General features: G+C 37.4%; 1 protein-coding gene across 1 annotated transcript in view; it reads right to left on the reverse strand.

Moving 5' to 3' along the window:
• The window catches only part of DENND1B (DENN domain containing 1B), a gene marked incomplete at its 5' end in the record, with an annotated part of 148,918 nt that overhangs the window by 71,613 nt on the left and 61,336 nt on the right, over positions 1-15,969 (reverse strand). The window contains 3 exons of the mRNA XM_027671862.1: positions 2,114-2,194; positions 3,762-3,831; positions 11,653-11,772. Of these exons, the coding sequence (XP_027527663.1) occupies positions 2,114-2,194; positions 3,762-3,831; positions 11,653-11,772 (271 nt within the window). The remainder of the gene's footprint in view (positions 1-2,113; positions 2,195-3,761; positions 3,832-11,652; positions 11,773-15,969) is intronic.

Below are 15,969 nucleotides of genomic sequence, written 5' to 3' on the forward strand. Positions count from 1 at the left end.
CTTCCTAATTCTGCACCATGAAATTTGAACTACACTGATCCTGGCACAAAGAAAAGCCACCTCATTATGTCATTTCTACAATTATTTTCCAGACTATGATTTCTTTTTAAGTCTATCATTACTGAAGGTTCCAGTCCAGCTTATTTACAATGTATGAGGACCAAGAAAGAAACATCAATACAAAAGACCAGGCACACAGAGTTAGAACTGAAAGTGGCCATAACCATTTCCCTGCTCCCTGCAGCACTAAGGATTACAAAAACAAAGATGCCTGTAGATCCAACAAGCACCAGGAGTCCAGATAATCTATTCCTTCCTGCTCTGCCCCATCTGAACCCACAATATTTGCTCAACTGTCCCTGTCAAGAGGCTTGAATTTAGATAATAGTTGTTCAGCTAGAAAGATTACAATACTCTTTGATGTAACAAGCTACTGGGAACAAGGCGTAATTGAGAACAAAAACAATTCCAAAGCCATACAACATTGAAATAAAACCAACAAGTATCAACTTCATTGCAAGCAATTTGTCATTCCAGTGTAGCCAGCTGTATTCACCACCACGTTCATTTTGAGGTGGGCAAGTTCTATGCAAGATGAACTGCAACACTGAGAGCAACACTTGGCAAGAAATGCAAGGAAGAAATCTTAAAACTTCTACATGTCCCTCTGAACCACAGGACTTCAGAAGGATATTCTATAAAGCATTTTGGAGTTGCCAAATTATAAGTGGTTTTAATACTGCAATTAATGGTAGAAAAATATTATTTGATATATAGAAGTATTTTTGGCAAAGGTACTAGGAACTGAAACATTACACTGACAACAGAAGAACAAAAAACTTATCAACGGAAAAAAATCAAACTGCAGCCTCAAAACCCAGTATTGTTCTGGTGAAAAACAATAAGACTGGAAGGACTTCCAAATACAGTCGATTAGCACTGTTCAAGGTGGGAAAATATTAGGTCCCTGTAGCCTAGTGAAAAACAAGGGATTTGAAACATGAGAAATTAAAATAAAGGTAGCATTATGTTAAGCAGCAAGGGTCAGAAACTGCTGGAACAGAAGTGGTAGACTCTTCATTTGTCTATGCCTTCATAAGAGGGTTTTTCTAGAGTCTGTGCTTACTTTAACTGAAGTATTGGCTTCAGTTCTTAAATAAATTATTTGAAATTAACAAGAAATGACACAAATAAGGTCAAGATAAATAATCTGATTATCTTTCAGTGTGTGTGTAAGGGAAGCCTTTACAAAAATCCCTTCTTTCTCCATCCTGCAAACTGTGCTGGTTCAATCGAGAAACACCTATTTACACACTGACAAGTGCAGTAACCGTACAGATGCTCTGAACATGCACAATGCCTTGCAGACAGCAGAGGCTCTGTATGAGTTTTATATTTCACACAAGCTCTACAACTGTATTTAAACATATGCTATTTCTGTTTAAAACTTTAGGAACTGTAACAATGACAGGTTCACTTTTTGATGCTTCTGCAATAACATCATCTTGCCACAGATTCAGTACCCTGTCTGACATCCCAGAAAGTCAGAGCACAAAATCAAGGTAGGCCTGGGCACATTCTTTCACCTAGATGTGCTGCAAGCTTCCTATAACAGAGTGCACTTCTACTGTTCTTCCTACAGCATTTTTGCATGATTAAGCAAAACTAGAAGGGGAAGGAGGATGGGAAAGCAGCCAGCTTACAGAGACTTTTGTCCAATCCTACAAGTCTACCTACTTAGACATAAGAGGCAATAAAACTGAGTTAGTGTCTCCTGATGCACAGCAGGAGAAACCAAAATTGTCTACATGAAACAGCTGAAAGCACAAAGAAGTAGTTCTAGCATTGTCAGATCCCACTGCAGTTTACTTTCTCATCCATAGAGCAAAATTCAAATTTCTGCTTCTTTATGACTATGACTTTCAGAAAACAATATGAGACAAACTCTACTCTGCACAGAGAAAAAAAAAAGAAAATGTTGTCCAATCCAGCTAATGATGGGAAGTAACATAAATTTACTCTTTCAAAGCGCTGGGGCTTCTTTTTGTTTCAACTTTACCTACTATTTCATAATCAGTAATCGGAGTAGGAATAAAAAAGAAAAAATACTTACCACACTTAAACTGACTAAAGCATTTGCCTTTGGCACAGGATGGCTATACAATGATTTTAACAAATCATTTGAGTCATTTTCCTGTAGGGAATATTTTTAAAAGGTAGTTAATTATCATATAAAAAATAATTACTATTTACTACACATCAAACTATATGTTACCAAGGAGTATAAATAGGACAAAACCAATTGTAATTTATAGTGAAGTATTTAAATATTAAGTATAAAATTCAGGTCAGCTTTGCATCTCATAAAATGATGGTATCTGCAAGTTAAGCCAATCTCTTACGTTTCCCCATATACTCCTTAAATGAATCACATCATTTGCAACTGAAAACTGTGAAAAAATGTCTAGTTGGTCCATGCATCCTGGACATCATCTTCCTAAAACTGTTAGCCAGGATATATGTCTATTCAAAGTTTTACTAAATATGCAGCTACATATCTATATTGTACACTATGAAAATGTTTCATCAGAACATATAAAACAAGATAATCGACAAGACTTTGGGTCTAGCTCTTGGTCAGATGAACAGTGCCTGGGGCCAGGAGGCAGTAAAGTCCTCCAACAGCCTCCTCAGCAACAGGTGTGGCACCAGGCAGTGTAACAAAATACTTCAGTACTGCTAAAACTTTCTGACCCATCAAAGCAGTTTTCTTAGCATATAAAACAACAAACATACAACCCTACTACTTAAATTGCTTCAAGTAATAGCTGCAATGCCAGCACAAGACAACACCCATCCCCTTCAGCAAATAGAACCTTAATAACAATTTTTTTCTATTACAGAGAAATTGGGGCCCAAACCAAGTTCTCATTACCGTGTTTGTAAGACATATATATTTCACACTTTATTGAAACACATAGCTAACACCAAACTTTCCTACTGCATTTCCTTTTTACATAAAATATCATCATTCTCTATAGTCCGTTTACTATAATGCAGAATTATTGCTATTCTATACTTCATGTATTTTTGAAATGTCAGCTTCTCCAGTCAAGAGCACATGGCTGCATACTGATGCCTTTTTTTTTTTAATTGTAATCTAGTACATGAATACAGTTAAAGCAGAAAGGTATAGCTTTAATGTTCCCAATAAAGACAGATGCCAGTAGTTCCTTTGCTGTGTAATGCTGGAATACATCTAATTGCTCATGAATATGCAAACTAAACTATCATGATTCTTCACCAAATGCTGCAAGTAATTTTGTCCTGCTAGCTGAGATGACAGAATTACGAGAGGTAGTTTTTAGTTAATATGAAGGGTGAAACAGTACATCATATTTTATACAGTTCTGAACAAAAAGCGTTTGCAGCTGATAATCAGATAGTTCCAGAGATCTACAGTTTACAATTGATACGTCACAGCTCTCCAGCGATGTGACACTTTGCTCACACTTCACCCAGAACTTGTCTACGCGGAGACTGACACTTTATAAAGGTATATTTTCAGCAGCTTTTTAAGACTAATGTGGCAGCTCTATGTTCAGATTCTTTGAATTTTGGTAAGATGAATACACTTGCTACTAAATCCTACTAAAATTTTACACTTTTAAAAAGTATAGAATCCCTTTTTAGCATTTCAAATGGTGACTACTATTTCAAGGAAAATAATTTTCACAAAGAACTAGAATATCTAAAATTACCTGTTCTTTAGCCAAATAATCTGCCAGGGTATTTAGGAGCTTGTAGTATACCTCAAACCATGGTAAGTAACTAAAAGAGGAGGAAAAAAGTGGTTTAATAAAATATCAATGTATTTTTCCAGTGCTTATAAAATACTATAATGATTGATCTGACTTGCACATTTTTATAATATTTTTACATATAAATGAAAAGCATATAAAACTTTCCCCACAAATTTAATGGTATGTCCCTGATAGACAGACAAATAGATAGATAGATAGATAGATAGATAGATAGATTCTTTATGCTGGGCACCTCTATGAAGTTCCATTAGGCACAGATTAGCTCATAATACTCAGACTTACTATTTTAAAGGCACCAAAAAACCCATTTGAAACATTGTCCAATCTCCTTCCCGCTATCTTTAACTGTTACAGCTATCAGTAGTTATTTGTAATTTTGAAATTCTACATCCTCCTATACCCAGCGTCCTGCCAGAACTGCTGCTTCCCAGGAGAATAAAAAACGACTTTACCTGGGCAGACCAGGTACCCCATATTTGACAAGTGGTGCAATGCTACACAGTAGTACAGATGTTGTATTATAGGTAAGAATATTGGTCTCCCTATAAAGCCATTTTTATAGATAGAATTAACTTTCAAAAATAAAAACATTCACCAATATTGTAAACACGCAGTACATTGATACATGAATACCTAAGAGAATTTTAACACTAATCTGCAGCCCCTATGAGTGCAATACTCTTTGAGTTAAACAGAATGCAAGATAAATAAGACAAAACTGAAGAGCACAAGGAAAGAAATTCAAACATTCCATTTTTTGTCACCTATTTACAGAAGAGTTACCTTTAACAGTGACATCATCAGTGACCACATGCTACAGAATTTTCCATCACCCTTATTTAAGCTATTAAGTCTGATAAACTAAATAGTACCAGTATAAATTACACCTCATTTACAAATTACACATCTTCTCATGTCTGTTAGACATCTCTGTTTGAGATTAGAAGGGGGAGCTGAAAAGGAAATAAAGCCTGAAATGTTTTATTTATTTATATGCAATACTACAGACTTTGTCACTCAGTGCAGTGTAAATCTACAGACGTGAATTTCTTAAAGGCTTTAGGGCACATTGTGGACAGACCTTAAAATTTCAAATTTATATATTTCAGGAAACATGCTAACTGCCACTGAAAAAGCCAGCATGCAGAACCTAAATGTTTTCCCTGATAGGAAAAGGAAAGCTGTTAGGGGAAACCCTGGCTGGTAGAGAAGCCAGGGTTTTGTGCAGTGAGTCCAGTGAAGGGTTATGTTTTCTTTTTAACACCTCTGTTCTCAGTACATAGCTGGCAAAGCTGTAGAAACAGATCCCAGTTCTCAGGGAAAAAAAAAAAGAACAGCAGAAATCTGAACACAGCTATGCATTGTTTAGCAATCTTACTTTTTGCTATCCTTATAAATGCTTGACTGTTGGTTCTCAAAAAAACCAAAACACACCAAAAATACCCCAACCAAACAATCCCAAACCAAAAAAAACCAACAAACCACCAAACCACAAAAACCCGTCAGGAATTTATTCTTGGCAAGCCAAAGAGACACAGTGGCAATGATTTAATGATTTCCTTTAAAGCCACTATATTAATGTCTTTATCACACTTTACCATACACTGTGCTGGTTTTTAATCAAAACTACATCAACCTCTTAATGCTCACAGACACTTTTAATGCTTGGTATTGTTGACAGTGGTTAAGGTGTGACCTTATTGCATTTGCTATTCAATATATTCTTATATAATCATAAAAATTTATTTCAGTGCACCTGTGTAGGGTCACTCACTGCTTACAGGCATGAACACTACACGCCCTTGTAAAACACCCATCATAATAGCACCTAAAACATCTGATCTTTGAGCTTTCTTTCACCTAGGACTCCTGTTCTATTATCTTCTGAAATCATGTTAACCTGGTTTTACACATCATTGAAACACAGCCTAGATGGGCAAACAGAATTGTTCACCACAGCGTTCAGAGTACCTGCAAATGTCAGAGCTACTGAACAGCTTTACAGCCTCAAATTACAGCAGGGACAGAACACTGTCCTAATGTTTTGTCCAAGTCAAGGCACAAGGTAGGTATAAACTGCAAAGTATTTTTATAACACTGGACACACAAATAGGTGAGACCACCTAAAGGCTTTCCAGTCTGTTGCTATCACTTCTGTGTTAGCAGTATACATGACCCCAGTATATTTGGCTGTCGAATACTCCAAAATCTCATCTGATCATCTATTTTTCATAATGAACACTTATGAACAGCATTCTATAAAAATAAATGCTCCTACTTCAATAAAATATTACCATACTTCTTTCCTGTATGTATGAGCTCAACTCCTTTCTTACTGAGAAAAGAAAAATTAAACACAATTTTTAAGTCTATGCATAAAAAGGTCAAATTCATTATTTGAAATTAATGAACCCTAGCAAAAAGCCATGGGAGAATTTTTCTTTAGTACAGTGAGGCATGCTGACCAGAGTACTTGCAAAGAATTTATTCCCTTAGCAAAAATCAGGCTGATGATACACTTCCATGTCTTCATGTAACAAAAATGGAAAGAAAAACATTGTAAAAACACACTACTTCAACATAGTTTATAAAAAGTCAGTTTCCTTTGAGCCAAAAGGCTGGAAAAAGAATTGCTTTAAGCCTTATAATCACAGACATGAGGTTAATATAAATTCTATGTGCCTCTTAAACCTGAAAACTTAAGGAAATCAAAACAAGTACTCCATTACATTATATGGCATGAAACCAAAGGCCACCAGAACCTGTCCTCTGCTTCTTTTCCACATAATCTTCAGTTCTTCAATAGAACGGTTTAATTGCAAAAGTTTTTGTCAATATTTTTAATTATAATGTTCTTACTGAAACAAAATATTACAAAGACCTATTGGAAAGCAAAAAAAGTTCACTTTATATATTTCTTTTATATATTTGCTAATTGTAATTAATTCAATATAATAAAGAATTATTATATTTGTCATTTTCATAAAGAATGCATCTCTGCATTCAAAAGTAAACACATCTGTGTCTGTTCATAATAAAGACAACTCTCAGGTGGTCTTTTAGATTCTCAATTCAAAGACCAAGTATAAGCTCTTCACCTTTTGTAGCATCCTCAAGGCTGCCAGCCAACATTTTTGTCCTCTTATATCATAGGCCCATTTTGGAAGGCAGATTTGTTAATAATCCTATTAATCTATTTGGACTACTCTAGTAAACAGATTTATTCATAGACAAACATTGCCATGACTATTAAAGTCAACGTTTTACATCTTTATCCCGTACATCATATTGGATAAAGCACTGTACATCAAATCAGAGAATCTTGTAAGTTTGAAAAGACCTTCAAGATCATTGAGTCCAACCCTTAACTCAGCACTGCCAAATCTACCACTAAACCATGTCCCTAAGCACCACACCTACACATCTTTCAAATACCTCCAGGAATGGTGATTCCACCACCTCCCTGCACAGCCTGTTCCAGTACTTGGCAATCCTTTCCTTGAAGAAATTTTTCCCTGATATCCAATCTAAACCTCTGCTGGTACAACCTGAGGTCATTTCCTCTTGTCCTGTCACTGGTTGCCCAGGAGAAGAGACTGACCCCCACCTGGCTACAGTCCCCTCTCAGGGAGTTATAGAGAGTTGACAAGGTCTCCCCTGAGCCTCCTCTTCTCCAGGCTAAACACCCCCAGCTCCCTCAGCCACTACTTATATGACTTGTGCTCCAGACCCTTCACAAGCTCCGTTGCCCTTCTCTGGACTCGCTCCAGCACCTCGATGTCTTTCTTGAATTGAGAACTGGACACAGGATTCGAGATGTCCCTCACCACTGCCCAGTACGGAGGGACAATCACTGCCCTGGTGCTGCTGGTCACACTATTTCTGATCCAGGTCAGGATGCCATTGGCCTTTGTGACCACCCGGGCACACGCTGGCTCATGTTCAGCTGCACCAGCACTCCCAGGTCCTTTTCTGCAGCTTTCCAGACACTCTTCCTGCAGCCTGTAGCACTGCTTGGGGCTGTTGTGACCCATGTGCAGAAAGCTGGCACTTGGCCTTGTTGCCTTTTATGGCACTTTTGTGTGTGATAACTAAAAACAAGAAGCATTACGGGTAAAAGAATCTTCTTAGCTTGTCCTGTTAGCAAATCTTGCAAAATCATTTAATCTTTGCTTTGCACAGAAGAACTAGTCTATGTACAGAAAAGTCATCCAGCACTCAAGTGTCCATCACCATTTATTATGTTGGGTAACAACTTTTTCTCAAGTCAGTACAGAAATGCATTGTGTGAAAAACATAGTTTTGAAGTGGCTGAATTTAACAGAGACCTGTAATATATTATTCCTAACTCAAAACTGTCACACTAATATGTACCTTAACAACAGATAAAATCAAAATTAAAGTCCATTACTAGAAAGACCTTACCATCACATTTGTATTCATAAAATTATTTATGAGGAGTGCATTTTATAATTAATTAGCTGTTTTATGAAAACGTCAAAAGGTTATCAATGAAACCCCATCACAATAGATAAAGCAGAGGAAAAACAGGGCTTTAATGTTCAATTTTAATGTATGTAGAAACCTAAACTTCAAATAAAAATAATTTTATTTTTTAAGCTATGAAACCATTACTAGTTTCCTATTTATTTTTCTTTAATTGTACACATTGTCTTTGCATTCCTCATGTTATAATCAACACCTGTTTGAGAAACAAACATACAAGACAAACATAGGGCAACCTCCAACAACATACAAAAGTTTCTCTAAATATTTCTTCCATAATAAAGAGAAACATCAAAACATACACAATATTGTTTTAATAGATATATATTCCCTGATTGAGAATGCAGGGGTCTTTATTTAAAAGTACAGCCACTGTCTGCCACAAAAGCAAGAGACCAAGATATTTCATGGTTAATTAAAAACGTACTTAACATTTTCTTTCAATCCAAATGAGCCACAAGGCAGGAGCTCAGACTTTTATTCAAAGTCACACATAACCCTTGTTGCCATAAGTAGACTTCCACCTCACTGGTGCTTCTGCTACAGCTCTGATAAAAGTTTTACATTCATGAGTCAAAGGTTAAACAAAGGAGAGGAAATGTTTTCTGTCAAATAGTCAGGTAACCACTAACAGTCCTGAACTATCAGCAGGAATCTAACTTCTAGTAATCAAATAAAACTAAGGAAACTGCCTTTCCGTAGCTAAATGTCTAATGTCTAGGGGCTGCTTTTCTGTCTGGAAAATTGACACAAAATGTGTAAAATTGAAACATTCTGCTTCTAAGGGATTTGCCTAAAGGAAGAGTGAAAAAGCTTCAAGCGTGGTCTGAACTGAAGAACTACAAAGCCTGACCACATAAACCTGTCTTCCTTATTAGAGCATTTCATTTGAAAACGTAGGTGACAATTTTATAGTCATAAAATTAATGAAATCTAGGACTAAGCATTTTAATGATGCATTTTGTGTTCCTCAGCATACCTAAGGTCAATCTCAGAGTCCATCAACAGTTTCAGGATTTTTAACAAAATATATGTACTTTGTACTAAAACCATTCAAGTAATACAAAAACAATTTCATGTAAACCCTGAAAGTATTATTCCTACTGCAAGCAGCAGTGGTACTTAGAAACAACAGCCAGAAGAACTGAGTCTCCTATTATTCAAAAGTGAACACTGAAGTTTCTATTGTGCCACTTCAAACCTCAACTAAGAAGACCATTTCCTAAAAATAGAAAAAATAAAACTAGGAGAAAAGATCCAGTACAGGATACGAGCACAACAAGGTATTTTACAATATGGCTATTGTGGCATATGCCTATTGCTGTCTTACAGGGCTGCATTAGTTCAACAATTTGTGGAGAGGGAGGAGGTGATACAGCAGGATCCACACTGAGACCTTCACAAAGCAGTCATGCAGTTTAAAAAAAAAAATTAAAATAAGACTTGCAAAGGAATCACACAACTTTTCTGGATAATAATTCAAGGTTTATTTTCTCACCTTACTGTGGTTTAGCACTTACTGGCACTTTGAATTTGGCAACTGCAGGAAAGCTCTGCATGTTCATTTTCGACAATGCCCGAGAAAGCTACATGGGAGGATTTTTACTTCACTTGATAAACACACAGAGAACTTGAACAATACATTCTGATTTGGGAGAAGATTCTGTTTACACAATTCATATACATGTGTATAGAGAACACAAAAAAAATCCCGTAAAACCTATAGAAGAATTTTCTATGTACAAGTATATTTTCTGTTTCAAACTATCCAGTTTAAAGCAGGACCATGTGGCTGCAAATTCAGAGATAATTTCCTTTAGCTAGTGCTTCAGATAAAGAATGAATTACAGAGAGAAGTCCCATAAGCCACATGACTTTAATCTTAGACACCGCTTTAAATTGCTGATGGACAAGCAGCCTTTTCTTCAGCTTTCATTTAAGAATGCCATTCAGCAGTTCAAATCCTCTGTCTTTAGCAGCCCTGGCACAGCTTAATACATGGTTTGGTACCACAGACAAAAGACATGTAAAAGGGAAAAGTTGTGTCCTGTTACCAACCACCAGCCTATCTAAATCTCTACGGTATCTCCTTCTCATCACTTTGACTGGCTTGTTTCTGCTCTTCTTTTCAGAGACTCTTACTTATATTTCAGTTATTTATGATGACTTCATTTAGTTAACTTTTTTGTATTGGACTATCTCTAGATGTTTTTGTAAAAGCCTCAGTCAGTAATCTTAATATATTCCTCTTGTTTGAGGCAATATACATAGATGTGCATATGGAGATGGTAGTTCGACATGGCATTTATGTACACCTGCCCTTGTGTGTTTAAGTCTATGACTATTGTGCAAATACTTGTGATGAAAAAGTAGTTTGAATTGCTCATATAGTCATCATGCGTATATAAACACAGCAAATATCATTTTATGTTATTTTGATATATAGACAAAAGCCACAGTGAACATGCACACACACTCTTTATATATAAAGACAGCATTCATTTGTTAATTTATTTTTTTTTGCTTTGGTTAATTTAAGATCAACAATCACGTGCAAGGCGGAAACAGATAAAATGCCAAAAGAAATCTGCTTAGTGAGTCCTCTTTCATTTGGTCACTTCTAGTGGATCTTGGATTCAGAGTGAAAACCAGACTGGATACCAGAACATATCAGATGGAAACTGATGCATTCTTTCTGTCTGAGCTAAACACAGCACACACACACTCACACACACACACTCATACACACACACACAGAAGACAGACTACCCAGCCAGAAGTACAATGGTCTGAAGCCAGTGCTGTTACGCATTCAGCTGTGCATTGTAAATTTGAAATTGTCACAATAAAAGCAATAAAGGCAATGCTTTGGTTATGGTTCAGAGAAAAATTACAGCTTGCCATTTTTCATTTTCCTAGTTATTTCTACCAAGTAACAGACCATTGACTAATCTTTAGCTAATGTATGTCTACAGGGAAATGTTAAAAGAAATACCCAGGTTTACACCAGCTGAGAATTTACATCCTTTGCTCTGCAGCAGCCCATACTGTATTTAAATGTGCATACTTGAGTGCATGTAACTGATTAAACATTGTTACTACAGCATTAGAAGTCAGACTGACAATGTTAGGAGTACAGCAAAAAAAATTTATTTCTAGCTTGATGAAGGAAGAAAAGATTAACTCAGGGTATCACTGTTGTAGAAAAATGATGCCCTGATAGAGAAGTAAAACACATTAGCAGAGAATTTGAAAAAGATAATTTTGTTCTTGTATTTTTTTATATTGACTCCTTGACTTAATTTTTCTTATACCAACTTACCTTAAAATACAGAGGCAGACCTTGCCTCCTGACGTCAGACGGCAAAATCCAAACCTTTGCTTACTTTCAATGTCGGTGAGCACAAAGGTGAAATGCTGTCCTACTTGGTTTTGGGACACCCTGGAAAACCAGACACAGAGCATAAAACCACTAAATCACACAAAACACAAGCATTTAAGTCATCGGTGTCAAGTATTTCCATGCTCAAACCTTGCTATTCTTCTCTCCCCACCATCCAGGCTGTTTCTTGCACCCCACTCCTTCCCTTTGGCACAGAAGAGCCCAGTCCTTCCATCACTCATGCCCCCAGTTGCTGCCCCAGCTCTGTGCTCCTGCTGATATGCTCCACTGCATCTGGCCCCTACTCTGAAAGTACAGGGCATTTCATAAGGTTTGTTCTTAAGCACGGAATAAACTTAAGCCAGAGCTAGTACAAGCCTGCCACAGCTTGTTGACTTTGAGCACACCTCAGCTGTGGAGAACGGCAACTCAAACAAAGTTTTAAAATTCTACAAATAATTTATTACATGTCATAACATGGGCCTGGCTTACAGCAGCCATTATAAAGCTAGCTTGTTTTTTTTTAATCCCTTCTGACTATCTTCACTGGTTAAGCCCGTAGCCTCCCTATGCATCTTCCACAGATTTTCCTCCCTTTTCTTTTTTTGCTCTACACATTGTCCAGCAAAGAATTGGTGCCAAGTTTATCTTCCAGTGCAAATTTTTTTGGTTCTGGAAATGCAAAAGCTAGCACATAATCAAGAACTAACAGCACAAGAGCTAAAAAAAAATAAAGTAACAATATCTTCAAGACTGTATCAAAATACATACCCACTTGAGACAGAGTATTTACACCAAATTTCCCTCCTCTTATCCCCAAGCTCTGTGCAGTCAGCACTCTCTCAGCAGTGCAGGCTAACATGCACTTGTTCTGAGTTTCTACCACCCCTCCCATGTCACCTCTGACTCCACATACTCATCTCCAGATCTTAGTTCCAACTTCCAGTCCTGATCTCCCACTTTCTGCTTGACAGTATGAGCCTTTTCCCAATTTCCTTTTAACAAATGGCATCTTCACTGTCATGATGTTTCTAATTCTCCTTTAGGCTCTCAAGCATGACGTTTTTCTCTTGTGCAGTTTGTCAGCTTCAGACAGAATATCACTGAGACCATGGGATGGACCCGCTCTCAGTGTGACCAAACTTCAGTGATCACTTCAGTGATCAAATTGCAAAATGCATTTGATGTAAGCATTTTAGAAGAAAAACAAACTGTATCTGAAGTTTACCAAAATCTCCCAAAGAAAATTAGTTCTAGGCAGGCTTGGCATTTTCAGCCAGAAGAGGTGATGTGTGGCATACAATGGTTTTGTTCAGAAGAGATTACTAAAGATTTCATTAAAACCAAATGAAAATAAAGTTAAGATGGGGAGTGCATGGAGATTTGAAAGCATAAAATGCAAGAGTTCAGCCTGTAATTCTATTGTCTGCTGTTCTTTTCCTATTCTTACATGATCTTCTACAGCAAAATACCTAAGCACCTGCTAGTTAAGTGCTATGATTAACATGTGTCATTTGTGGGTCAATCATAGATGACCAAGCTGAAAGTGAATTCCCAGAGAAGCTGAAAACCATCACAGACCTCAGTCTATCAATCCAAGACCACAAAATATTTTTTTAATTTATCCCTTGTAATATGGGTTGGGGGTTTTTTGTTGTGGTTTTGGTTGTTTTTTTTGCTGGTTTGCTCGCTTTGTTTTTTTTAAATCTCCACCAAAATAAAATATAGAAAATTTTCCCCTTGGGAAAAAGAAAGTAGATGATCAAAGGGCAAGAGAAGTTACACAGGACACAGGCACATTATATTGCTTAACATATGTATGAAAAAAGCTTAAAGATTAGTTAAGTGGTACCACTACCCAGATTGCAGTCTCCTATTCTTTTCAGTTTAGTTTAGTCCCTCATGAACATACAGTGACAGGGCTGAAACAAAAGCCTGTGCATACAACATTACAAGATACATTAAGTCCAATATAACCACTGGAAACCTGTGACAATGAATGAACTTTTTTCAGTTAGGTAATTAAACTCAAATAATTAGAACAAACACTTTCCCCAGCTCTCTTCAACAGACTGGAACAACCCTAGTGTGGCTCTTTAAATGGTAAATGCGCAGTGGCTTTCGCTCAGGCCTTCCTTGCTCAGGTTCTGTGTCATGCTGCCTGTACACTGCGCCTGGTACCACGGAGAGCCATCAGTAATAGGGCGTTATTACTCCCTTGCCAACCGAGCAATTTTCTATTTCACATCTCTGCATTTTCCTCTTTATTCCTGAGAGCAGACTGCCATGAAACCTGCAGTGTGGTTTCAGTGCCCCTGCGCACGCTGTGGCCGGGGGCTCACACATTAACTCAGCAGTAGCTGCTCAGTCAGTAGCACTGGCAATGCAGTGCAGTGACCTCGGCTGTCTCCTGCTCCCACTCTCTTTTGTTCTGCTGTATCCTACTGTTAGGCTTGAAGCTCCCAGCAGCCCTGACTGCCTTCTCCTTACACCACAGAACACCTGGCATGGTTAGGCTGGGGTCTCTCTGCACCATCATCTTAACCTAAAGAGATCACTCATAACCAGCAACTGTAATACATGCCCATCTATGCCGGCATTGCTTTTGATGTACTGTGTACATGTATGTCAGGCAAATGACTACACCATTACTTCTTGAACTCAATTCCTTAGCCCCAAAAACTGACATCAGTTAGGATCTCCTGCTTCCAGCTATTTGCAGCCTCCCTTCCCAAAACCTGAAGATGATATGGGAAAATAACCAGTATTGCAATTAAAGTGTAACAAAATGTCACTACACACAGCCACCTTAAAAATGAGATTTAAATTCTGATATTTTCTATTAAAAATAGCCCAGTCAAGTTATGGGTTCAGTGGGAAGCAATTCCAATGCCATCTCACCACCTCCAAATCAATATCTTTGCTTTTTTAAGAGAGGCAGCCCCATGTTTTGACAGTCAGTGTAAAAGTTGCGCGGCTTGAAAACTGCTTCCCACACAGTTTAGAAAGAGATGTAAGCAGCAAGTTCCAGATTTTTAATATGATAAAAACTCCAAGACTAAAACTGAATATCCACAAGAACCCAAAAGTTTGCATTTTATCCCATTTGCTTCAAAAGAACAGCTAACAGAAGCCAGTGACCATCCATCTGGATGACATTCTCTGATCAGAGTTTAAAATACTGAATTAATTCTAGGTTTCTAATTTGAGAGCTCCACTTAAGATGTGGGGGCAGCAAGGAGGTCTGTTTTTTTACTCCTCTTCAGCAGAATTAAAACTAACTATATGCAAGCCTTATAGAGAAAAACAAATGTTGATTGGGGATTTCTGTCTATCAATAGACAACCACAATGCATAAACCAGACACACAAAACATTCCAGAAGCGCTAGCACTACAGTTTTAACATATATATAGCATGTTCCATCATGCAGACAAATGTTGGGCCAAGTGACTTGGGGACTGTGCCTCTCTGTTGCACCATGGCATATTCAGCTGTTCAGAAATCAAGTCTCACCTCCAGAGGCAGGCAGCAGCTCCTGGCACTGCTAATGAACCACAACATTGATGCCTCTCAAGTTTTTCTTAACGTGAAAATCAACACAGATAAAATGCAATTATTACATACCAGAATTCCCTAAACAAAATGTTATCTAGACTTTTTACTGGATCACAGGATCAACTGGCCGAGCTTCAAAACCTTCCTGCAGAACACTGGTCTAGTTGGAGATTTGAAGAGAGCATGAATTGCTCACTTGCAAGGGGAGAGCAGGCACAAACTGTTCCCAAGCATCACCGACCTTCTCCTCACTCATTCCTCTGCCTTGCTTTTGCCTTACTTGCAACTCTTGCCCTGCATGCTTACTTTTAATCTTAGTTCAGGAATAATAAATCACTAGAAGAATGTGTGTAAATACTTATTAACCCTGCAGACTACAACGGGCTCTTTCAAGGTTACTACAGTTCACTATAGAAATAAAACTAGGTTTTAAAATTTTTCAAGTATTTACCTACACAATGCAGAAAAGGCTCCTTGGTACCCATGGAATAGGTAAAGAGTCATTTTAAAGGTTTTTGTTTACATTACAGCCATCACTCAGGCCTCATTTTAAGAGAGCCTTAAGAGAGCTGATTAAGGTAGGAATTGAAACTTTCCTTCAAACAAAAAACAGCATATCTAATCATTAAATGTATCCCTTATTCTCAATAAAAATTGTTCTTCTTCCAAATTAATTAGTTTAGGATACAGCAGATGTTTG

Source organism: Neopelma chrysocephalum, unplaced genomic scaffold, assembly GCF_003984885.1.
Source record: "Neopelma chrysocephalum unplaced genomic scaffold, ASM398488v2 Primary Assembly neopelma1_97222, whole genome shotgun sequence".
NCBI classification, from domain to species: domain Eukaryota; kingdom Metazoa; phylum Chordata; class Aves; order Passeriformes; family Pipridae; genus Neopelma; species Neopelma chrysocephalum.